The sequence below is a fragment of the Ovis canadensis genome, chromosome 6 (genome assembly GCF_042477335.2).
Source record: "Ovis canadensis isolate MfBH-ARS-UI-01 breed Bighorn chromosome 6, ARS-UI_OviCan_v2, whole genome shotgun sequence".
Lineage (NCBI taxonomy): Eukaryota > Metazoa > Chordata > Mammalia > Artiodactyla > Bovidae > Ovis > Ovis canadensis.
Genome location: NC_091250.1, coordinates 21,293,715 through 21,319,955, shown reverse-complemented (window position 1 = coordinate 21,319,955; position 26,241 = coordinate 21,293,715). Strand labels below are relative to the sequence as shown.

Below are 26,241 nucleotides of genomic sequence, written 5' to 3'. Positions count from 1 at the left end.
TGGAATGAACATTTGAGCCGGGGCAAATTCCACAAAACAACTTCTGAATGCTGGCAGAAGATATCGGGCACCCAGATAGGCAGACCACTGTCTTCGAAAGGAGGTAAGAAAAAATATAAAAGATAAAAAGAGAGACAAAAGACATAGGGACAGAGATCTGATCCGGGAAGGGAGTCTTAAAAGAGGAGAAGTTTCCAAACACCAGGAAACACTCTCACTGGCAGATCAGTGGGGAGTTTTGGAATCTCAGAGGGCAACATAATGGGGAGGAACCGTAAATAAATAAATAAAACCCACCACTTAGGTGCCTAACAGCAACTTCCAGCAGAGAAGTAGTCCAGACACTCACATTTGACACCAGCAAGCAGGGGGCTGAACAGGGAGGTGTGGGCTGCATTGTAAGCACCTGGCCTGAATGCCCTGAGGGCAATCTGACCCAAACTGTGGGATAGCCAGACAGAAAGTAAAAAGACAGAGAGAGAACTATCCTGGGAAAAGCCCTAACCTAAGGCACTTCCTGGCCCACTCACAGAACAAAGGACTGAGCACCAGAGAGCTAGCTGGCAGGGAGGCAGGCGGGGGCAGCCAGAGCCAGAAAGGGGCAATGTCAGCCCCAGAGGAGCATCCTCTACAAAACCGCAAGCAGGCTCCCATTTACCTACCAAGGCTTCTTGGGATTCTGGGTGGTTGACATTCTCAGGGAGGGTCGCAGCCAGAGATCAGCTCCCCAGAAGAGACACAAGGCATACCTGAGACGGGCACACCTGCTGCCACCCAGGAAACCGAGCGGCTGGGATGGAGGAGGTGATAAGACGCACCACACCTGGGGGTGACTGAGCTCGCCAAGCACCTGGTCGCCTGAGCTGCTCGGACTGGGGAAGGGCACAAGAGGCAGGTCCAACCGAGTCTGAGCCTTTGTGGACTACCTGAGAACCAACGTGAACCAGAGTGGCTTAGACCTGGGAAGTGCACGCAATCCAGGGCCCACCTCAGACAGTTCCAGGCAGAGCAACCTGGAGCCTGAGCAGTGTAGACTGGGAAAGCACACACACCGTGAGCGGGTGCAAACCCAGTGCGGCCGGGACCTGGTGAGCATACGCCAGTGATATTGGTTTGCAGTGTTCCAACCTGCCCACAGCACGACTGAATCAGTTAGCCTAAATGAGTGACCACCTTCGATCCCCTATGTCAGGGCGGAAATTAGACACTGAAGAGACCAGCAAACAGAAGAAGTTAAAATAAACAGAGGGAACCGCTCTGGAAATGACAGGTGCAACAGATTCAAACCTTGTAGTTAGCACTGACTACATTGGAAGGGGCCTATAGATCTTGAGAAGTATAAGGTGGATCAAGGAACTATCTGAAACTGAACTAACCCCACACTGCCCACAACAGCTCCAGAGAAATTCCTAGATATATTTTTACCATTGTCATTAAAAATATTTTTTTCTTAATTATTAAGTCCTCTAGTACTCCTTTAATTTTCATTTTGATAACCTACTATTATCTTCCAGAAAAAGGACCCTATTTGTAATCAAAGTACATATATATATTTTTTATCATTTTTGGTGACTTTTTTTTGAATATTGTATTTTGGGGAGTTCACGTTAACTCTAGACTTTTAATCTGTGCTTTTTGGTATTTGTTATCAATTTTGTACCTTTAGGAACCCAAACTTCTCTACCCATTTTTAGTTGGGAGTGTGATTACTGGCTTGATGGCTCTCTCCCCCTTTTCACTCTCCTTTTTCTCCACCAGGTCACCTCTATCTCCACCTCACCCTTCTCTTCCCTACCCAACTCTGTGAATCTCTTTGTGTGTTCCGGGCTGTGGAGAACACTTAGGGAGCTGATTACTGGCTGGATCTGTCTCTCTCCTTTTGAATCCCTCTATTCTCCTCCCGGTCACCTCTGTCTCCTTCCTCCTTCTTCTCTTCTCTGTGTAACTCCATGAACCTCTCTGAGGGGTCCAGACTGTGGAGAGCACACAGGGAATTGATTACTGGCTAGCTTGCTCTCCCCCCTTTGATTCCCCCTCTTCTTCTCCTGGTCAACTCTATCTCCCTCCTCCCTCTTCTCTTCTCCGTCTCACTCTGTGAACCTCTCCAGGTGTCCCTCACTGTAGAGAAGATTTTCATCATTAACCTAGATGTTTTATCATCGGTGCTGTACAGATAGAGAAGTCTCGAGGCTACTGTAAGAATAAGACTGAAAACCAGAGGCAGGAGGCTTAAGTCCAAATCCTGAGAACACCAGAGAACTCCTAACTCCAGGGAACATTAATGGATAAGAGCTCATCCAAAAGCCTCCATACCTACACTGAAACCAAGCACCACCCAAGAGCCAACAAGTTCCAGAGCAAGACATACCACACAAATTCTCCAGCAATGCAGGAACATAGCCCCAAACATCAATATACAGGCTGCCCTAAGTCACACCAAACCCACAGTCATCTCAAAACTCACTACCGGACACTTCATTCCACTCCAGAGAGAAATCCAGCCCCACCCACCAGAACATGGACGCAAGCTTCCCTAACCAGGAAACCTTGAGAAGCCACCTGCAAAACCCCAGCCACAGTGAGGAACCTCCACAATAAAGAGGAACCACAAGCTGCCAGAATACAGAAAGGCCACCCCAAACACAACAATCTCACTGTAGCTGAAGCTGAAACTCCTCGGTTTTGGCCACCTGATGTGAAGAACTGACTCTTTGGAAAAGACTCTGATGCTGGGAAAGATTGAAGGCAGGAGGAGAAGGGGACGAGAGAGGATGAGATGGTTGGATGGCATCACCGATTCGATGGACATGAGTTTGAGTAAGCTCCGGGAGTTGGTGATGCACAGGGGAGGCCTGGCACGCTGCAGTCCTCGACCCCAAGGACTCGGGGGCACTGTAGTCCTTGGGGTCACAAAGAGTCAGACACGACTGAGCAACTGAACTCAACTGAACCGTGATGTCTCCTAAAGCTCTACTAGTTGCTTCTTGAAATCAGAACAGCCTTATCCTTTCTTTGATCTCACAAGTGGGAAACTTCCCATGTCTTGGAGCTGATGGAAATTACTACCCTTACAATGTGATTTGGGCTCTAGGATCTCCCATGGAGCCCTGGCAGCCTTGCTGTCTTTTGCATGAAAGCCAGTTACATTATTCACCTACCTGAAATCTCACTGTTATCAGTGATATCACTGTTATCACAACTCACTGAGTTCTCTCCAAAGAGAGAAGTGATATCTTCTCCAAATATCTTGAGACAGTTTTCAATGAGGAATTGTATCAAAGAAACCTGTAACACAGTTTGGGGGAAAAATAGCGTATTACTGTACATATGGCGTAATAGTAAATCACGTTTCATATGTGAATCTGGGCTCTAACACAAAATGCAAAAGAGGTCTGAGAAAAATTAAGACTTGATTAAATATATATATATGTATGTGTGTATATATATATATATTATATATATATATCAGTTTTTTCTAAGAAATAAGTGATACTTTCAAGAGTACTTTTGGCACAAATTTTAAAATTCTTTTAGTCAGTGGGCTAAAGTTATAATATGTGGGCTGGTTTAATAGCAAAAATTTTGTAATGATGCTTACATGCTTAAAACTAGGATGGTATGTAAGTAGCCCACATAGGATGTTTGGGACAAAAATGTATATTCTCTTATTGCGTTTTATTTAGTTCTATTAAAATATTTCTAGTTTCAATGATATAGAATTTATGTATAGCATCTTATTAAAACTTATAAAGTATCAAATACAACACAAATTGTGAAATTCACTTCAGTGAAGAAATATCTGAAAGTTAGGTAGCAGAGGTTTCTGTGTGGGGTGGGGGGTGGGAGGAGGGTTGTGAAGGAAGAAAGCATCTGGAGAGAAAACATGTCTGTCTGTCTGGCTACATTTCCTTGCCTCACACTTGCTGTCTAGGGGAGCTTGGAGAAGAGCTGTGATCTTATTAGGCATGGTATGGCTCTGTTAGGATGTTCTGAAATATTTTACTAGCTTCCTCATCCTCTAGCGGAGACACAATAGAAGCCAAGTATTTTCCTGAATGAGCCCCAAATGGCAGAGTGCGGCCAGCGTGTGTGGAGCCTCGGGTGGTTGTATGGCCCAGGCCGCCTAAGATGTGCCGACAGGGACCAGATGTATTGGGTCTGTCATCGTTGTGTAATGATGAACTCACAGTTTGGAGGCTCTTACACCCTCAGTGATGAGGCTGAGAGTTGAACCTTGGCTCTCCGGTTCCAAAGCCAGGTTCTTTTCTATCATATCGTCCTACTCTTACCTCTCTGTTGTTTAATCCCTTGGATGGCAAGGGAGAAGTGACTCAACTGTTCTCAGTTAAAAGACACCTTCCCATGCCCAACCAGAGTAGGACTCTGCCACTCCAAGGCGGTGTAATTAAAATGTGCACTTTAAAACACGGGTTCACCAGTGTTAATACCACAGATATCAGGTTCAAAATGGGGACTCTGCCCCACAAGGCATAAAATGAGAGATCTTGTTACCTTTTTGGTGACTTTTTCAAATGCTGAGCTTCCAGAATTAAGCAGAGAAAGGATGCTTGGGGCAAGACACACGGATAAATTATAAGATGTCATCTGATTGGATGAGGAATGTTGCTCAATGTTGTGTAACACTCCAAAAAGGTATCGCAACAGCACTACATTGGCTCTTGGTAGCTGGTCTACAAGCCTAATGACAGAAAAAGCACTTATGAATAAAGCGAGTCATTTTGCTTAGTAAGTGGAAATACAGAGAACACAGTACTCCTTTTTCTACCAGGTACACAGTCCATTCTCACAGTGCCAGGCATGGATGCACACAAAAATGTTTCACTGATTTTAATTCCTGAACCAGATAAGCCCTACTCTGGTTAGTTATGTGTTTGTATTTAAGATCATACCCCTGGCGGATTGGTTCTTTATCATCTCTTTCTACGCCAGTGGATTTCATCTCCAACAGTTTCATGTATTCAGAAGGTGTAAAATGGCCAAGCATTCCATGTTAATAAGATTAGGAGAAAAATACAGTGTCGCCAATAAGGCATGCATCTCTTTTCAAACTGGCTTCCAGGGGTATCCTCAAGTGAAAGCACTTGATACTGCTCATTATTTCAGAGGACACAGCTGTAAACTATAAGCTGATATTTTCCTAAGAGTATGTTGGTTGCATTTTCTCAGAGTTGAGTAATTATTGCATCATTACCTCTGGGTCGCAGTTATTTTCTCCTCCTCATTCCCTTGATCAATAACATCAAGCCATTTATCGTAGAGACGGGCTGAAAAGATGCTTCCTTGGATATTTTGAAGAAAATCCTTATGTAGATCAAAAAATATATATTATTCTTATGATAAGTTCAATGGAGAAATTGCAAAGAAAATATTTAGTTGAAAAATTCAATTCAGTCCACAATTCCTTCACAGCCACGCAGACTGCTTCACACAGAGCTTGGCTGTGATTCTCCACAGCCTTGCACACTCAGAAGTACTGGTTGGATTTTCCCCAGCTAAAATTGGAAGCCTAAAAGTAGAGTCTAGGCTGTGGTGAGAATGAGGCTAAAGCTCCTTCTACCACCTGGAGCTTACTCTTTGTGTACATGTTAACACATTAGTACAAACTGGCAAGGTCTGGTGATAACTCACCCGAAATCCTATTCGTTTCCTGAAAAGAAATGCACATACCCATTTTGTTTGTTTACTTCAGACACAGTGCTTGCTCTGAATTCAAGCAAGAGAAGTTCTGAAATAAAACAAGACTACACCCCTACATGCTCTTATACACATATTAAGAGAAACCGGAGGTATGTGTGCTCTTTGGGAAAAAGCTAGTATCGAAATCGCTTCGATCATTTTCTTTAAAAAAAAAAAAACATATAAAAGTTCAGTTGTACAGAGTTTTAAGCAGCAGGTGTTAGAAATAAACCAAAAGCCCCAATGGGTAAACTACACGTTACCCTTGCAACTCTTTGAATGGAATATATCCTCCCCAAAGAGGAAGCTGAAAATTTACATACATGGCAACTTCACACCTGTGGGATAGAATCTGCAAATGTAAGCTTCCTAAGTGGAGGCCTGGAAAGTTTATCCTGGTGACCAAGTCTTAATATGATAGAATGGGGCCTATGAAAATGGATGAAGTTGTAAACTGTTGTGCAAGCCTGAGGGGAAATGATTGCATTGCCTTGCCAGTTTCAAAGGCACAACTTGCTTCCACTGGTCTTAATATACAGCCTGACTTCTCTGAAGAGTATCTGCTTCAGGCAGTGTTTCTGCGGCAACTGTCATGATTATAATCCTGTCAGCGTTCACTTGTTTCAGTACTTATTGAGCCGCTGTTTGTGTCTGGCACTCTTTTGAGTACTGAGGATAGAGTATGAAGATAACGTACAGAGTCTCAGTCCTCTCATACTTTTTCTAGTGATTGGTATTCAGTACCCAATCATGGTCATTAGGTTTTCTCTATGCTTCTTATGGAGTGTCCACAGTGTATTGGGAGGGAGGAAGCACTCCATTTCAGTTCAGCCGTTCAGTCCTGTCCTACTCTTTGCGACCCCATGCACTGCACACCAGGCTTTCCTGTCCATCACCAACACCTGGGTCTTGTTCAGATTCATGTCCATCGAGTTGGTGATGCCATTCAACCATCTCATCTGGCTTTGGCTTCTGGGAGCCTGGGGGTGTGCAGCACGCCCTTTGTGGTTAAGCCAGGACATGACTCATACAGAATATGCCATGGCTATTTGCTATTGGCCCTCTGTTTATAGACAGTTTAATGGAAAACTCAATGTGGTTCTGACGATGTATTCACTTATGATTTAGACCATCTCTGTGGTTGCTTGGACATATGGTATTCTCAAGGCCGAAGGTGCAAAGTTTGATTCCCCACCAAGATCAATCAACTTTAGGAAGAGAACACTCTGGGATTGTCTAAGACCTGTATGCTTATAGCATGGAAACAGGCAAGAGCCTAGTAACACCTGCTCACAAATCAAGTCAGTTCCAAGTGTGCACCTTATAGAGGGTAGCACTCTACTTGCTATTTGCATCCCTAGTGTGTATTATGATGGTACATGTGTACTAGGGCTCACCTCTAAGTCATATCTGCACTGTTGCTATTATCATACAATCGAACATTAACAGGGGACAAGGAAATACCACGTTATTTAGTTTCTAAGATAATTTTAATAACCTGTCTATAGTTATTACTACATCAATATATTTTTGTTCATAGCTGCTAAAGTTCCAAGAGGTATTTTTTTTTCTGTTCTATTATTGCCCTGGTAGAAATTTAACTACACGCTTGTAATTTAGGTGTATCATTTCAAACTCAGTCTATTTTTGTATAAATCTATCGAATTTTTCCAAATTCCCAACTGATTTTGACTGTTGGGCTCACTTTGAAAATAAGCTTTTAAGATGAGGCATGTAGTAAGACTGGTTACCGTGTAACTGTAACCTTGGGTGATGGGTTAAACGTACAGATATTAACAAAGGTTGTTAAAGATGGGAAGGGAGAAAAAAGGAGGAAAAAGGACGAACAAATGGTGGAGTCATCCGTACATTAATTTTAAAGTAAAGGGTATTGAGAGACAGGGGAAGGAAGGATGATGAAGTGATCAGAGATGTTGGGGGCCTCACTAAGCATTTTTTGATTCATTGTAAGACAAATGGACTTCCCAGGTGGGGCTAGTGGTAAAGAACCTGCCTGCCAATGCAGGAGATGCAAGAGAGGCAGGTTCGATCCCTGGCAGGAAGATCGCCTGGAGTCGAGCATGGCAACCCACTCTAGGATTCTTGCCTGGAGGGTTGCATGGACAGAGGAGTCTGCTGGGCTACAGTCAATGGGATCACAGAGAGTCGGATGCGACTAGGTGAATAACACGCACGCACACGCACAAAGACACACACGAGTTTACCATAGTGAGTAAACATCTGTCTTGCATCCATGCTCACTTGCCATAGCCGAGTCCAGTTCTGGGCCCCCTCATAAACTATAACCTGCCAGACTCCTCCGTCCATACGACTGGAGTCGTATGTCAGTCCCTGTTCCAGGGGATCCTTCCAACCCAGGGATCGAACCCAGGTTTCTTGCATTGCAGGCAGATTCTTTACTGTCTGAGCCACCTGGGAAGCTACTTCTGTTAACTGTTTCCAAAAGCTTAATATGAATTTTATTTTGGAAATGTTGCCTTCATTAGGAAGGTGATGAGGCAGTCATCCAAAGCAGGAAGCTTGTTTTGGTAAACGCTCAATGTGTAAGTGGGTATTTTGAAATTTATTATTCTTCTTCATGGAGTGTTCAGGAGGCAAGATGTGCAATGAAAAAGGAAAATATCTAATGTATGGGGCTCATAACATTTGAGGTACCTTCCTTCACTTTTGACTTTGTGAAGTGTTTTCCACGTTTCAGATCCTTCCTCTCTTATGCCTATTATGCTTCTTGGGCATTCATAGTGAAGGTCCAGTCATACAGCTTTACACTGACTCTGTGTGTGGACGATGCTCAAACTTTCCTTACCTTTAAGACAGACGATACTACGAGAACGGATTCATCATCAAAGTTAACTTTGTGTCCAGCGTTTAGTTTCTTCTTTAGGGCTCTGCATGATTTTATGCTGGCTGATTTTCGGAAGATGCCTTCTGTGAACGGCCCTTTTTGATTGATAAAGGAAAGCATCTCCTATAGGGAAGGAAAGAGAAGAAAACTGTGGGACATTTCCTATCTAGAAGCCCAGAGCACAAGCTTGCTCCTGTTTTGACAGAGCTGTGGTATATGAGGGTACAGTTCTAGAACAGCACCCAAGTCAATTTGAAATTTTTACTTCAGTGTCTGTAAATATATTTCCTACCCAACAATCGATTTGAGTCATACACTGAAACATTTTAAACACTTGTGTAGTCAGATTTTCTGTTTCAGTGAATTTACTGTATTAACTGTCTCTGCTTTGAGGCGTCACCCTCTCCTCCTTCACCGCTGCTTTCTCATTATTCCCTATTATAGATGCTCTTCCCTGAGTGTGGAAATCTTTTTGCCATATTCATGCGCCATTTGTTTATTCGCCTTCCAGGGACTGTCCAGCCCATTCATTCCTGTTTCCTGTATTCCCCTTCTCAAACTCAGGCTTAACCAGGCTTCTCCTCCTCTGATCTCATTCCTTTCTCATCAGCCTTTCTAGTTCCTTTTCCTGTATTTTCATGTCCTCTGCTGTCTGCAAAGTTAGAGAGATAACAGATATTGGAACCAGGTGTTTCAAGGATTGTGGAATCTGTTATGCTCCTCATCCACTGTGTGACTTTGGGCATAGCACATTCTTGGGTGAGGCTCTTTTGTTTTTCATTTATGAACTGAGGGTGGTGATAGTCACGGCTACCGCCTAAATTTTCTGTGAAAGCCCAAGGTCTGGGGTAGTAGCTAGCACATAACTGGTATGATAAATTTCTCCATATATAGCATACAGTTCCCTGCATCTAGTGTAGTGCTTGGAGAGAGAGTGGACAGTGAACAAGAGTTAATGCTTACACTTCAATACACTAGCTGGATATAGCACAGTCCAAACTCTGTGACTCTCTTTTGACACATTCTGGCAGGATCAAAGGATTCATCTTTGCAAGAGGATGCCTACTTTATGCTTAAACACTTGAGTTACATATCGAATCCGTGTGAGACATTTTGAGTCATAGGGCGAGCAGACTCAGCTGAAGGAGACTTGAGACTAGTGTGGACTTCAAGGGAGGAGACCGGGAGACAATGTGAGGATGAGGTGGACTCTCAGAGCTTCTTACACACAGAGTCTGAGGAAAGTTACAGGGCTCAACATAGCCTGGAGTTAAACTCCCCTCCAGGTCCTCCCCACCATTCTATGCAAAACCAAGAGCTCTCTCACCCAAAGAAAAAAATGGACATTGGGTTGATTACGCCCGGCTCCCACCCGGTCCCAGCCTCTGGCCGATCTCCAAAATTCCTTGCCCCAGCTGCTTAAGAGATAGCTACTCTGAACAACCTTGCAGAAGAATCGGCGCCCTTAAGACAGTAGCTTTCCACATCCATGCCTATATAGACTTCCTCTTCTTGGGTAAGGGCAGCAGCTCCCTAATCTGACTGCTGCCCCGTCTCACCTCATTAAAGGTGATCTGTAAAGTGCCAGGTCTCATTCTTTTTCTCAACCTCGCCTTCTCTAACTGCCTTACTTCAAAGAGTCCACGTTAACTGGTCTGAGCTGGTATAGATGGGTCTTTGTTGAAATCAGTGGAATGGATGAGAGTAACTTTTCATCTTGTATTTGCCTTCTGACTCTGCAGTACCTAAATCAGATCTTTTTCTTTGAAATAACATTGTGAAACTTATCGGACAAAGCCAGACTTCTTCATGTGGAGTAGATTGGGAAGAGAACACTTGATCTCTGCGAACTCCCCTCCTCAGGAAGGTTACCGAAACCAAAAGAAGACCTACCAGAATTGGGGTGGGCAGGGTGTCATTATCACATACTTCCTCAAGAGCAACTCCAAAGAGCTGTTTTTGCTTTCTGGGTGGTAGAGGTGGGTGTTGGTTGTCCTCGCGAGTCCTGGAGCGACACCAGAAGGCCCAGTTTTTGACAGAACTCTTACTAACTGTCTTCTTGTCTGAATCAAATGTAGAAGAGAGATTTTCAGTAGTAGTAGTTTAGCTTACTTAGCCTATTTCCACCAGTTACATTCAGCAGCATGTTCATGGCAGAGGCTGAAAGAGAGAAACTGAACCATTTGTTATATAGAATTCCCCACACTCTGAAACAGGCTAATTGCATCCTTGTGGTGTTAACATGTTCTTCTTCCCCATATTCTGCAAACCTAGAGGCGTGATCAGACTCAGGGGTGATTCTCCCTGTGACAGTACTCCCCAGACAGTGCTATCTATTCCCTTTGCCCTGTGTCATGAGGCACTTAAGCTGTAGTTATACAGGTTTCCTAATGGTAAGTATTATCAGTGGATTCGGGTATCAGATCTCATTTTAAAAGCAAAATATTTAATATTCATATCAAGCAGCATTTGGTTATCATTTACTTTTGTAGTAAGTTTCCTTCCTCGGTTCAATGACCTGTTTGGCTTTCTGAACACCAGTCATGCCCAAATTTCTCCCATCAAAAGAATCGCCTTTCATGAGACATCCTGCCTGATTTTGCTTTTCAGTCAGCCTCTGGACCTCTCTTCTGGGAGGCCACACACCTCAGTCAGCTCCAAGGATGACTTCCTGCCCTCAGGGTCTTGGGAAGTAGTCATTAAATGCAGACTACTTGGTAGGATTACAGCTGGCCCTTTGTCTGTAACACCTTACTCAGCTAACCCAAAGACGAATGTTAACTACCAACAGCCCCTGTCAAAGGAATGCAGATGAAGGGCTTTTCAAAGAAAGAGTGATCAGCAATGAAAAATGAAGTTCAGAGTTTCTCATGCCCGCTGAGAATGTTTCCCTGGTATTTGCTCAATAAACCTGCTTAATATTTCCTTAAATAACCTGCTTAAATAACCAGCTAAAGAAGTCAACAGAGGAGCCAAGTTGTAGAAAAATCAACAGGAGAATGTAACCAAATATTTTAAAATGCCCATCCTCTTGTCTGTTCTGAGACATAGTGAGTACATCACCATGTCCTTTCAAGCGACTGAAGCACTGTGGTGCTGGGTGAGAGAACTAGAAGGCTCCTATTCTGCCTCTTAATTGGATAAGTTGCCTAAAAGTCTTTGAGCTTCACTTTGCTCAGACTTAACAGAAATGATGCTACTTACACCTCACTGGACTACATAACATCAGGTACTACTCATCACAAGACATGGCACATAGCAGCCTTAATAAAGGTAATTTCGCTCCTTGAAAGGGCCTAAGGCAGCCTAGACATCAGTCACCTCCCCCCAAGCAGACTCGACCCCCATTCTCCATTTGCTTTTGCAGCCTCCAGAAGGTGCACATTCCTAGAGGAATGCCATCATTTTGCCTTAGGCTCCTCCTGCCCTGAGATTCCACTGCCATCATTTTAAAAGGAGATAATGAAGAAAGCAAATGCATTCTTAAATTCAGGAAGAGATTCTCCCAATTAACATGTACAAATGTTAAACAAAAATACATGTTTATATGGGGGGAGTTGCTTTATGCACCCTGGTTTCCCTACTCTTAACCTGATTCTTTTATTTCTAAGCTACCCACAGGTATTCATATATTCCAAATGTATTCATGCATTGTTCAGCTTTAATAAGAATACTCTTAGGAAGAAAGCTCTATCAGTTGCTACAAAGCTATACGTCCAGCTCATTTAGAAGCAGAGACGGAAAGCAAAATAGACATTAAGCCTTATACTTTTATTTTCTGGTCTAGATGGACCATTCGTCATGCACATTGGTTGGTGTTAGAGTTCTTGTTGGCTCTGTGACCAATAAAAATATATAGTATAGCCATGAAAAGTATGGTGCTCAGTTTTTCAGTCGTGTCCAACTCTTGCGACCCCATGGACTATAGCCTGTCAGGCTCCTGTCCGTGGATGTCCCAGATAATAATACTGGAGTGGGTTTTCAGGGACTGTTAAACAGGTTAACTTTATAACCTCATCTTTCTTAAACAGTCCTGGCAAGATTTAGGTTAGTGTTTCCTCATGCTCAAATTAGGGTTTGAACATTAAGAAGTGAAATTTTGAAATGTTGTGGGTGTAGAATAACAACTATAAGAAGACAAATAATTTCAGTAGAAATTCTATTCTGGCCCGAATACTTCCTAAATTCGTAGGACATTTTATTCAGATAAAGAAATGTCCATGGGACAATATTGGAGTGGTAGCAGGGATCATTGTGAGAGGAAAGATTTTAAAACAAACATACAGACATGTAAACATTCAGTCCAGTTCCATTTGCAACCTGGGTCTGAAGCAGAATGGAAAGTGAGCTTGCTGTGGAGGTAGAATCCAGAGTTCAAGTCTCAGGGGCGGTCCTAAGACGGCGGAGGGAATAGGATGGAAAGATTTCTTTCTCCCCAAAACTTTATGGAATGAACATTTGAGCCGGGGCAAATTCCACAAAACAACTTCTGAATGCTGGCAGAAGATATCGGGCACCCAGATAGGCAGACCACTGTCTTCGAAAGGAGGTAAGAAAAAATATAAAAGATAAAAAGAGAGACAAAAGACATAGGGACAGAGATCTGATCCGGGAAGGGAGTCTTAAAAGAGGAGAAGTTTCCAAACACCAGGAAACACTCTCACTGGCAGATCAGTGGGGAGTTTTGGAATCTCAGAGGGCAACATAATGGGGAGGAACCGTAAATAAATAAATAAAACCCACCACTTAGGTGCCTAACAGCAACTTCCAGCAGAGAAGTAGTCCAGACACTCACATTTGACACCAGCAAGCAGGGGGCTGAACAGGGAGGTGTGGGCTGCATTGTAAGCACCTGGCCTGAATGCCCTGAGGGCAATCTGACCCAAACTGTGGGATAGCCAGACAGAAAGTAAAAAGACAGAGAGAGAACTATCCTGGGAAAAGCCCTAACCTAAGGCACTTCCTGGCCCACTCACAGAACAAAGGACTGAGCACCAGAGAGCTAGCTGGCAGGGAGGCAGGCGGGGGCAGCCAGAGCCAGAAAGGGGCAATGTCAGCCCCAGAGGAGCATCCTCTACAAAACCGCAAGCAGGCTCCCATTTACCTACCAAGGCTTCTTGGGATTCTGGGTGGTTGACATTCTCAGGGAGGGTCGCAGCCAGAGATCAGCTCCCCAGAAGAGACACAAGGCATACCTGAGACGGGCACACCTGCTGCCACCCAGGAAACCGAGCGGCTGGGATGGAGGAGGTGATAAGACGCACCACACCTGGGGGTGACTGAGCTCGCCAAGCACCTGGTCGCCTGAGCTGCTCGGACTGGGGAAGGGCACAAGAGGCAGGTCCAACCGAGTCTGAGCCTTTGTGGACTACCTGAGAACCAACGTGAACCAGAGTGGCTTAGACCTGGGAAGTGCACGCAATCCAGGGCCCACCTCAGACAGTTCCAGGCAGAGCAACCTGGAGCCTGAGCAGTGTAGACTGGGAAAGCACACACACCGTGAGCGGGTGCAAACCCAGTGCGGCCGGGACCTGGTGAGCATACGCCAGTGATATTGGTTTGCAGTGTTCCAACCTGCCCACAGCACGACTGAATCAGTTAGCCTAAATGAGTGACCACCTTCGATCCCCTATGTCAGGGCGGAAATTAGACACTGAAGAGACCAGCAAACAGAAGAAGTTAAAATAAACAGAGGGAACCGCTCTGGAAATGACAGGTGCAACAGATTCAAACCTTGTAGTTAGCACTGACTACATTGGAAGGGGCCTATAGATCTTGAGAAGTATAAGGTGGATCAAGGAACTATCTGAAACTGAACTAACCCCACACTGCCCACAACAGCTCCAGAGAAATTCCTAGATATATTTTTACCATTGTCATTAAAAATATTTTTTTCTTAATTATTAAGTCCTCTAGTACTCCTTTAATTTTCATTTTGATAACCTACTATTATCTTCCAGAAAAAGGACCCTATTTGTAATCAAAGTACATATATATATTTTTTATCATTTTTGGTGACTTTTTTTTGAATATTGTATTTTGGGGAGTTCACGTTAACTCTAGACTTTTAATCTGTGCTTTTTGGTATTTGTTATCAATTTTGTACCTTTAGGAACCCAAACTTCTCTACCCATTTTTAGTTGGGAGTGTGATTACTGGCTTGATGGCTCTCTCCCCCTTTTCACTCTCCTTTTTCTCCACCAGGTCACCTCTATCTCCACCTCACCCTTCTCTTCCCTACCCAACTCTGTGAATCTCTTTGTGTGTTCCGGGCTGTGGAGAACACTTAGGGAGCTGATTACTGGCTGGATCTGTCTCTCTCCTTTTGAATCCCTCTATTCTCCTCCCGGTCACCTCTGTCTCCTTCCTCCTTCTTCTCTTCTCTGTGTAACTCCATGAACCTCTCTGAGGGGTCCAGACTGTGGAGAGCACACAGGGAATTGATTACTGGCTAGCTTGCTCTCCCCCCTTTGATTCCCCCTCTTCTTCTCCTGGTCAACTCTATCTCCCTCCTCCCTCTTCTCTTCTCCGTCTCACTCTGTGAACCTCTCCAGGTGTCCCTCACTGTAGAGAAGATTTTCATCATTAACCTAGATGTTTTATCATCGGTGCTGTACAGATAGAGAAGTCTCGAGGCTACTGTAAGAATAAGACTGAAAACCAGAGGCAGGAGGCTTAAGTCCAAATCCTGAGAACACCAGAGAACTCCTAACTCCAGGGAACATTAATGGATAAGAGCTCATCCAAAAGCCTCCATACCTACACTGAAACCAAGCACCACCCAAGAGCCAACAAGTTCCAGAGCAAGACATACCACACAAATTCTCCAGCAATGCAGGAACATAGCCCCAAACATCAATATACAGGCTGCCCTAAGTCACACCAAACCCACAGTCATCTCAAAACTCACTACCGGACACTTCATTCCACTCCAGAGAGAAATCCAGCCCCACCCACCAGAACATGGACGCAAGCTTCCCTAACCAGGAAACCTTGAGAAGCCACCTGCAAAACCCCAGCCACAGTGAGGAACCTCCACAATAAAGAGGAACCACAAGCTGCCAGAATACAGAAAGGCCACCCCAAACACAACAATCTCACTGTAGCTGAAGCTGAAACTCCTCGGTTTTGGCCACCTGATGTGAAGAACTGACTCTTTGGAAAAGACTCTGATGCTGGGAAAGATTGAAGGCAGGAGGAGAAGGGGACGAGAGAGGATGAGATGGTTGGATGGCATCACCGATTCGATGGACATGAGTTTGAGTAAGCTCCGGGAGTTGGTGATGCACAGGGGAGGCCTGGCACGCTGCAGTCCTCGACCCCAAGGACTCGGGGGCACTGTAGTCCTTGGGGTCACAAAGAGTCAGACACGACTGAGCAACTGAACTCAACTGAACCGTGATGTCTCCTAAAGCTCTACTAGTTGCTTCTTGAAATCAGAACAGCCTTATCCTTTCTTTGATCTCACAAGTGGGAAACTTCCCATGTCTTGGAGCTGATGGAAATTACTACCCTTACAATGTGATTTGGGCTCTAGGATCTCCCATGGAGCCCTGGCAGCCTTGCTGTCTTTTGCATGAAAGCCAGTTACATTATTCACCTACCTGAAATCTCACTGTTATCAGTGATATCACTGTTATCACAACTCACTGAGTTCTCTCCAAAGAGAGAAGTGATATCTTCTCCAAATATCTTGAGACAGTTTTCAATGAGGAATTGTATCAAAGAAACCTGTAACACAGTTTGGGGGAAAAATAGCGTATTACTGTACATATGGCGTAATAGTAAATCACGTTTCATATGTGAATCTGGGCTCTAACACAAAATGCAAAAGAGGTCTGAGAAAAATTAAGACTTGATTAAATATATATATATGTATGTGTGTATATATATATATATTATATATATATATCAGTTTTTTCTAAGAAATAAGTGATACTTTCAAGAGTACTTTTGGCACAAATTTTAAAATTCTTTTAGTCAGTGGGCTAAAGTTATAATATGTGGGCTGGTTTAATAGCAAAAATTTTGTAATGATGCTTACATGCTTAAAACTAGGATGGTATGTAAGTAGCCCACATAGGATGTTTGGGACAAAAATGTATATTCTCTTATTGCGTTTTATTTAGTTCTATTAAAATATTTCTAGTTTCAATGATATAGAATTTATGTATAGCATCTTATTAAAACTTATAAAGTATCAAATACAACACAAATTGTGAAATTCACTTCAGTGAAGAAATATCTGAAAGTTAGGTAGCAGAGGTTTCTGTGTGGGGTGGGGGGTGGGAGGAGGGTTGTGAAGGAAGAAAGCATCTGGAGAGAAAACATGTCTGTCTGTCTGGCTACATTTCCTTGCCTCACACTTGCTGTCTAGGGGAGCTTGGAGAAGAGCTGTGATCTTATTAGGCATGGTATGGCTCTGTTAGGATGTTCTGAAATATTTTACTAGCTTCCTCATCCTCTAGCGGAGACACAATAGAAGCCAAGTATTTTCCTGAATGAGCCCCAAATGGCAGAGTGCGGCCAGCGTGTGTGGAGCCTCGGGTGGTTGTATGGCCCAGGCCGCCTAAGATGTGCCGACAGGGACCAGATGTATTGGGTCTGTCATCGTTGTGTAATGATGAACTCACAGTTTGGAGGCTCTTACACCCTCAGTGATGAGGCTGAGAGTTGAACCTTGGCTCTCCGGTTCCAAAGCCAGGTTCTTTTCTATCATATCGTCCTACTCTTACCTCTCTGTTGTTTAATCCCTTGGATGGCAAGGGAGAAGTGACTCAACTGTTCTCAGTTAAAAGACACCTTCCCATGCCCAACCAGAGTAGGACTCTGCCACTCCAAGGCGGTGTAATTAAAATGTGCACTTTAAAACACGGGTTCACCAGTGTTAATACCACAGATATCAGGTTCAAAATGGGGACTCTGCCCCACAAGGCATAAAATGAGAGATCTTGTTACCTTTTTGGTGACTTTTTCAAATGCTGAGCTTCCAGAATTAAGCAGAGAAAGGATGCTTGGGGCAAGACACACGGATAAATTATAAGATGTCATCTGATTGGATGAGGAATGTTGCTCAATGTTGTGTAACACTCCAAAAAGGTATCGCAACAGCACTACATTGGCTCTTGGTAGCTGGTCTACAAGCCTAATGACAGAAAAAGCACTTATGAATAAAGCGAGTCATTTTGCTTAGTAAGTGGAAATACAGAGAACACAGTACTCCTTTTTCTACCAGGTACACAGTCCATTCTCACAGTGCCAGGCATGGATGCACACAAAAATGTTTCACTGATTTTAATTCCTGAACCAGATAAGCCCTACTCTGGTTAGTTATGTGTTTGTATTTAAGATCATACCCCTGGCGGATTGGTTCTTTATCATCTCTTTCTACGCCAGTGGATTTCATCTCCAACAGTTTCATGTATTCAGAAGGTGTAAAATGGCCAAGCATTCCATGTTAATAAGATTAGGAGAAAAATACAGTGTCGCCAATAAGGCATGCATCTCTTTTCAAACTGGCTTCCAGGGGTATCCTCAAGTGAAAGCACTTGATACTGCTCATTATTTCAGAGGACACAGCTGTAAACTATAAGCTGATATTTTCCTAAGAGTATGTTGGTTGCATTTTCTCAGAGTTGAGTAATTATAGCATCATTACCTCTGGGTCGCAGTTATTTTCTCCTCCTCATTCCCTTGATCAATAACATCAAGCCATTTATCGTAGAGACGGGCTGAAAAGATGCTTCCTTGGATATTTTGAAGAAAATCCTTATGTAGATCAAAAAATATATATTATTCTTATGATAAGTTCAATGGAGAAATTGCAAAGAAAATATTTAGTTGAAAAATTCAATTCAGTCCACAATTCCTTCACAGCCACGCAGACTGATTCACACAGAGCTTGGCTGTGATTCTCCACAGCCTTGCACACTCAGAAGTACTGGTTGGATTTTCCCCAGCTAAAATTGGAAGCCTAAAAGTAGAGTCTAGGCTGTGGTGAGAATGAGGCTAAAGCTCCTTCTACCACCTGGAGCTTACTCTTTGTGTACATGTTAACACATTAGTACAAACTGGCAAGGTCTGGTGATAACTCACCCGAAATCCTATTCGTTTCCTGAAAAGAAATGCACATACCCATTTTGTTTGTTTACTTCAGACACAGTGCTTGCTCTGAATTCAAGCAAGAGAAGTTCTGAAATAAAACAAGACTACACCCCTACATGCTCTTATACACATATTAAGAGAAACCGGAGGTATGTGTGCTCTTTGGGAAAAAGCTAGTATCGAAATCGCTTCGATCATTTTCTTTAAAAAAAAAAAAACATATAAAAGTTCAGTTGTACAGAGTTTTAAGCAGCAGGTGTTAGAAATAAACCAAAAGCCCCAATGGGTAAACTACACGTTACCCTTGCAACTCTTTGAATGGAATATATCCTCCCCAAAGAGGAAGCTGAAAATTTACATACATGGCAACTTCACACCTGTGGGATAGAATCTGCAAATGTAAGCTTCCTAAGTGGAGGCCTGGAAAGTTTATCCTGGTGACCAAGTCTTAATATGATAGAATGGGGCCTATGAAAATGGATGAAGTTGTAAACTGTTGTGCAAGCCTGAGGGGAAATGATTGCATTGCCTTGCCAGTTTCAAAGGCACAACTTGCTTCCACTGGTCTTAATATACAGCCTGACTTCTCTGAAGAGTATCTGCTTCAGGCAGTGTTTCTGCGGCAACTGTCATGATTATAATCCTGTCAGCGTTCACTTGTTTCAGTACTTATTGAGCCGCTGTTTGTGTCTGGCACTCTTTTGAGTACTGAGGATAGAGTATGAAGATAACGTACAGAGTCTCAGTCCTCTCATACTTTTTCTAGTGATTGGTATTCAGTACCCAATCATGGTCATTAGGTTTTCTCTATGCTTCTTATGGAGTGTCCACAGTGTATTGGGAGGGAGGAAGCACTCCATTTCAGTTCAGCCGTTCAGTCCTGTCCTACTCTTTGCGACCCCATGCACTGCACACCAGGCTTTCCTGTCCATCACCAACACCTGGGTCTTGTTCAGATTCATGTCCATCGAGTTGGTGATGCCATTCAACCATCTCATCTGGCTTTGGCTTCTGGGAGCCTGGGGGTGTGCAGCACGCCCTTTGTGGTTAAGCCAGGACATGACTCATACAGAATATGCCATGGCTATTTGCTATTGGCCCTCTGTTTATAGACAGTTTAATGGAAAACTCAATGTGGTTCTGACGATGTATTCACTTATGATTTAGACCACCTCTGTGGTTGCTTGGACATATGGTATTCTCAAGGCCGAAGGTGCAAAGTTTGATTCCCCACCAAGATCAATCAACTTTAGGAAGAGAACACTCTGGGATTGTCTAAGACCTGTATGCTTATAGCATGGAAACAGGCAAGAGCCTAGTAACACCTGCTCACAAATCAAGTCAGTTCCAAGTGTGCACCTTATAGAGGGTAGCACTCTACTTGCTATTTGCATCCCTAGTGTGTATTATGATGGTGCAAGCGTTCTAGGGCTCACCTCTAAGTCATATCTGCACTGTTGCTATTATCATACAATCGAACATTAACAGGGGACAAGGAAATACCACGTTATTTAGTTTCTAAGATAATTTTAATAACCTGTCTATAGTTATTACTACATCAATATATTTTTGTTCATAGCTGCTAAAGTTCCAAGAGGTATTTTTTTTTCTGTTCTATTATTGCCCTGGTAGAAATTTAACTACACGCTTGTAATTTAGGTGTATCATTTCAAACTCAGTCTATTTTTGTATAAATCTATCGAATTTTTCCAAATTCCCAACTGATTTTGACTGTTGGGCTCACTTTGAAAATAAGCTTTTAAGATGAGGCATGTAGTAAACTGGTTACCGTGTAACTGTAACCTTGGGTGATGGGTTAAACGTACAGATATTAACAAAGGTTGTTAAAGATGGGAAGGGAGAAAAAAGGAGGAAAAAGGACGAACAAATGGTGGAGTCATCCCTACACTAATTTTAAAGTAAAAGGCATTGAGAGACAGGGGAAGGAAGGATGATGAAGTGATCAGAGATGTTGGGGGCCTCACTAAGCATTTTTTGATTCATTGTAAGACAAATGGACTTCCCAGGTGGGGCTAGTGGTAAAGAACCTGCCTGCCAATGCAGGAGATGCAAGAGAGGCAGGTTCGATCCCTGGCAGGAAGATCGCCTGGAGTCGAGCATGGCAACCCACTCTAGGATTCTTGCCTGGAGGGTTGCATGGACAGAGGAGTCTGCTGGGCTACAGTCAATGGGATCACAGAGAGTCGGATGCGACTAGGTGAATAACACACACGCACACACACAAAGACACACACGAGTTTACCATAGTGAGTAAACATCTGTCTTGCATCCATGCTAACCTGCCATAGCCGTGTCCAGTTCTGGGCCCCCTCATAAACTATAACCTGCTAGACTCCTGTGTCCTTACGACTGGAGTCGTATGTCAGTCCCTGTTCCAGGGAATCCTTCCAACCCAGGGATCGAACCCAGGTTTCTTGCATTGCAAGCAGATTCTTTACTGTCTGAGCCACCTGGGAAGCTACTTCTGTTAACTGTTTCCAAAAGCTTAATATGAATTTTATTTTGGAAATGTTGCCTTCATTAGGAAGGTGATGAGGCAGTCATCCAAAGCAGGAAGCTTGTTTTGGTAAACGCTCAATGTGTAAGTGGGTATTTTGAAATTTATTATTCTTCTTCATGGAGTGTTCAGGAGGCAAGATGTGCAATGAAAAAGGAAAATATCTAATGTATGGGGCTCATAACATTTGAGGTACCTTCCTTCACTTTTGACTTTGTGAAGTGTTTTCCACGTTTCAGATCCTTCCTCTCTTATGCCTATTATGCTTCTTGGGCATTCATAGTGAAGGTCCAGTCATACAGCTTTACACTGACTCTGTGTGTGGACGATGCTCAAACTTTCCTTACCTTTAAGACAGACGATACTACGAGAACGGATTCATCATCAAAGTTAACTTTGTGTCCAGCGTTTAGTTTCTTCTTTAGGGCTCTGCATGATTTTATACTGGCTGATTTTCGGAAGATGCCTTCTGTGAACGGCCCTTTTTGATTGATAAAGGAAAGCATCTCCTATAGGGAAGGAAAGAGAAGAAAACTGTGGGACATTTCCTATCTAGAAGCCCAGAGCACAAGCTTGCTCCTGTTTTGACAGAGCTGTGGTATATGAGGGTACAGTTCTAGAACAGCACCCAAGTCAATTTGAAATTTTTACTTCAGTGTCTGTAAATATATTTCCTACCCAACAATCGATTTGAGTCATACACTGAAACATTTTAAACACTTGTGTAGTCAGATTTTCTGTTTCAGTGAATTTACTGTATTAACTGTCTCTGCTCTGAGGCCTTTGAGGAGTCACCCTCTCCTCCTTCACGGCTGCTTTCTCATTATTCCCTATTATAGATGCTCTTCCCTGAGTGTGGAAATCTTTTTGCCGTATTGATGCGCCATTAGTTTATTCCCCTTCCAGCGACTGTCCACCCCATTCATTCCTGTTTCCTGTATTCCCTTCCCTCAAACTCAGGCTTAACCAGGCTTCTCCTCCTCTGATCTCATTCCTTTCTCATCAGCCTTTCTAGTTCCTTTTCCTGTATTTTCAGGTCCTCTGCTATCTGCAAAGGTAGAGAGATAACAGATATTGGAGCCAGGTGTTTCAAGGATTGTGGAATCTGTTATGCTCCTCATCCACTGTGTGACTTTGGGCATAGCACATTCTTGGGTGAGGCTCTTTTGTTTTTCTTTTATGAAGTGAGGGTGGTGATAGTCACGGCTACCGCCTAAATTTTCTGTGAAAGCCCAAGGTCTGGGGTAGTAGCTAGCACATAACTGGTATGATAAATTTCTCCATATGTAGCATACAATTCCCTGCATCTAGTGTAGTGCTTGGAGAGAGAGTGGACAGTGAACAAGAGTTAATGCTTACACTTCAATACACTACTACAGTTCAATACACAGTCCAAATTCTGTGACTCTCTTTTGACACATTCTGGCAGGATCAAAGGATTCATCTTTGCCAGAGGATGCCTACTTTATGCTTAAACACTTGAGTTACATATCAAATCCGTGTGAGACATTTTGAGTCATAGGGCGAGCAGACTCAGCTGAAGGAGACTTGAGACTAGTGTGGACTTCAAGGGAGGAGACTCAAGAGTCAAGTTGGACTCTCAGAGCTTCTTACACACACAGTCTGAGGAAAGTTACAGGGCTCAAAATAGCCTGGAGTTAAAACTCCCCTCCAGGTCCTCCCCACCATTCTATGCAAAACCAAGAGCTCTCTCACCCAAAGAAAAAAAATTGACATTGGGTTGATTACGGACTGGCTCCCACCCGGTCCCAGCCTCTGGCCAATCTCCAAATTCCTTGCCCCAGCTGTTTAAGAGGTAACTACTCTGAACAACCTTGCAGAAGAATGGGCGCCCTTAAGACAGTAGCTTTTCACATCCATGCCTATATAGACTTCCTCTTCTTGGGTAAGGGCAGCAGCTCCCTAATCTGACTGCTGCCCCGTCTCGCCTCATTAAAGGTGGTCTGTAAAGTGCCAGGTCTCATTCTTTTTCTCAACCTCGCCTTCTCTAACTGCCTTACTTCAAAGAGTCCATGTTAACTGGTCTGAGCTGGTATAGATGGGTCTTTGTTGAAATCGGTGGAATGGATGAGAGTAACTTTTCATTTTGTATTTGCCTTCTGACTCTGCAGTACCTAAATCAGATCTTTTTCTTTGAAATAACATTGTGAAATTTATCGGACAAAGCCAGACTTCTTCATGTGGAGTAGATTGGGAAGAGAACACTTGATCTCTGCGAATTCCCCTCCTCAGGAAGGTTACCAAAACCAAAAGAAGACCTACCAGAATTGGGGTGGGCAGGGTGTCATTATCACATACTTCCTCAAGAGCAACTCCAAAGAGCTGTTTTTGCTTTCTGGGTGGTAGAGGTGGGTGTTGGTTGTCCTCGCGAGTCCTGGAGCGACACCAGAAGGCCCAGTTTTTGACAGAACTCTTACTAACTGTCTTCTTGTCTGAATCAAATGTAGAAGAGAGATTTTCAGTAGTAGTAGTTTAGCTTACTTAGCCTATTTCCACCAGTTACATTCAGCAGCATGTTCATGGCAGAGGCTGAAAGAGAGAAACTGAACCATTTGTTATATAGAATTCCCCACACTCTGAAACAGGCTAATTGCATCCTTGTGGTGTTAACATGTTCTTCTTCCCCATATTCTGCAAACCTAGAGGCGTGATCAGACTCAGGGGTGATTCCCCCTGTGACAGTACTCCCCAGACAGTGCTATCTATTCCCTTTGCCCTGTGTCATGAGGCACTTAAGCTGTAGTTATACAGGTTTCCTAATGGTAAGTATTATCAGAGGATTCCGGTATCAGATCTCCTTTTAAAACCCAAAATATTTAATATTCAAATCAAGCAGCATTTGGTTATCATTTACTTTTGTAGTAAGTTTCCTTCCTCGGTTCAATGACCTGTTTGGCTTTCTGAACACCAGTCATGCCCAGTTTTCTCCCATCAAAAGAATCGCCTTTCCTGAGACATCCTGCCTGATCCTGCTTTTCAGTCAGCCTCTGGACCTCAGTCAGCCACACACCTCAGTCAGCTCCAAGGATGACTTCCTGCCCTCAGGGTCTTGGGAAGTAGTCATTAAATGCAGACTACTTGGTAGGATTACAGCTGGCCATTTTTGTATAACACCTTACTGAGCTAACGCAAAGATGAATGTTAACTACCAACAGCCCATGTTCAAAGGAATGCAGATGAAGGGCTTTTCAAAGAAAGAGTGATCAGCAATGAGAAATGGAGTTCAGAGTTTCTCATGCCCGCTGAGAATTTTTCCCTGGTATTTGCTCAATAAACCTGCTTAATATTTCCTTAAATAACCTGCTTAAATAACCAGCTAAAGAAGTCGACAGAGGAGCCAAGTTGTAGAAAAATCAACAGGAGAATGTAACCAAATGTTTTAAAATGCCCATCCTCTTGTCTGTTCTGAGACATAGAGAGTACATCACCATGTGCTTTCAAGGGACTGAAGCATTTGTGGTGCTGGGTGAGAGAACTAGAAGGCTCCTATTCTGCCTCTTAATTGGATAAGTTGCCTAAAAGTCTTTGAGCTTCACTTTGCTCAGACTTAACAGAAATGATGCTACTTACACCTCACTGGACTACATAACATCAGGTACTACTCAACACAAGACATGGCACATAGCAGCCTTAATAAAGGTCATTTCCGTCCTTCAAAGGGCCTAAGGCAGCCTAGACATCAGTCACCTCCCCCCAAGCAGACTCCACCCCCATTCTCCATTTGATTTTGCAGCCTCCAGAAGGTGTACATTCCTAGAGGAATGCCATCATTTTGCCTTAGGCTCCTCCTGCCCTGCGATTCATACTGCCATCATTTTAAAAGGAGATAATGAAGAAAGCAAATGCATTTTAAATTCGGGAAGAGATTCTCCTAATTAATATGTACAAATATTTTTTAAAAATACACGTTTATATGGGTTGAGTTGCTTTATGCACCCTGGTTTCCCTACTCTTAACCTGATTCTTTTATTTCTAAGCTACCCACAGGTATTCATATATTCCAAATGTATTCATGCATTGTTCAGCTTTAATAAGCATACTCTTAGGAAGAAAGCTCTATCAGTTGATAGAAAGCTATACGTCCAGCTCGTTTAGAAGAATAGACGGAAAGGAAAATAGACATTAAGCCCTATACTTTTATTTTCTGGTCTAGATGGACCATTCGTCAAGTACATTGGTTGGTGTTAGAGTTCTTGTTGGCTCTGTGAGCAATAAAAATATACAGTATAGCCATGAAACGTATGGTGCTCAAGTGTTCAGTCGTGTCCAGCTCTTGCGACCCCATGGACTATAGCCTGTCAGGCTCCTGTCCGTGGATGTCCCGGATAATAATACTGGAGTGGGTTGCCAGGGACTGTTAAACAGGTTAACTTTATATCCTCATCTTTCTTAAACAGTCCTTGCAATGGTTAATGTTTCCTCATGCTCAAATTAAGGTTTGAACATTAAGATGTGAAATTTTCAAATGTTGTGGGTGTAGAATAACAACTATAAGAAGACAAATAATTTCAGTAGTAATTCTATTCTGGCCCGAATACTTCCTAAATTAGTAGGACATTTTATTCAGATAAAGAAATGTCCATGGGACAATATTGGAGTGGTAGCAGGGATCATTGTGAGAGGAAAGATTTTAAAACAAACAAACAGACATATAAACATTCAGTCCAGTTCCATTTGCAACCTGGGTCTGAAGCAGAATGGAAAGTGAGCTTGCTGTGGAGGTAGAATCCAGAGTTCAAGTCTCAGGGGCGGTCCTAAGACGGCGGAGGGAATAGGATGGAAAGATCTCTTTCTCCCCACAACGTTATGGAAAGAACATTTGAGCCGGAGCAAATTCCACAGAACAACTTCTGAATGCTGGCAGAGGACATCGGGCACCCAGAAAGGCAGCCCACTGTCTTCGAAAGGCGGTAAGAAAAAATATAAAAGATAAAAAGAGAGACAAAAGAGGTAGGGACGGAGATCTGTCCTGAGAAGGGAGTCTTAAAACAGGAGAAGTTTCCAAACACCAGTTCACTGGCAGATCAGTGGGGAG

At 43.3% G+C, this 26,241-nt stretch overlaps 2 protein-coding genes across 2 annotated transcripts in view; one reads left to right on the top strand and one right to left on the bottom strand.

Annotated features, from left to right (window-relative positions):
* Window positions 1–26,241, top strand: part of LOC138442267 (endogenous retrovirus group K member 9 Env polyprotein-like) — a 125,121-nt gene that overhangs the window by 13,920 nt on the left and 84,960 nt on the right. The gene's annotated exons all lie outside the window — the stretch shown is intronic.
* Window positions 1–26,241, bottom strand: part of LOC138442266 (uncharacterized) — a 62,452-nt gene that overhangs the window by 11,695 nt on the left and 24,516 nt on the right. Inside the window, exons 11-20 of the mRNA XM_069593375.1 lie at window positions 23,469–23,638; window positions 21,533–21,694; window positions 18,222–18,331; window positions 17,522–17,708; window positions 16,168–16,294; window positions 10,457–10,626; window positions 8,525–8,686; window positions 5,213–5,322; window positions 4,513–4,699; window positions 3,159–3,285 (exon numbers count right to left, since the gene is read on the bottom strand). Coding sequence (XP_069449476.1) covers window positions 3,159–3,285; window positions 4,513–4,699; window positions 5,213–5,322; window positions 8,525–8,686; window positions 10,457–10,626; window positions 16,168–16,294; window positions 17,522–17,708; window positions 18,222–18,331; window positions 21,533–21,694; window positions 23,469–23,638 — 1,512 coding nt within the window. The remainder of the gene's footprint in view (window positions 1–3,158; window positions 3,286–4,512; window positions 4,700–5,212; window positions 5,323–8,524; window positions 8,687–10,456; window positions 10,627–16,167; window positions 16,295–17,521; window positions 17,709–18,221; window positions 18,332–21,532; window positions 21,695–23,468; window positions 23,639–26,241) is intronic.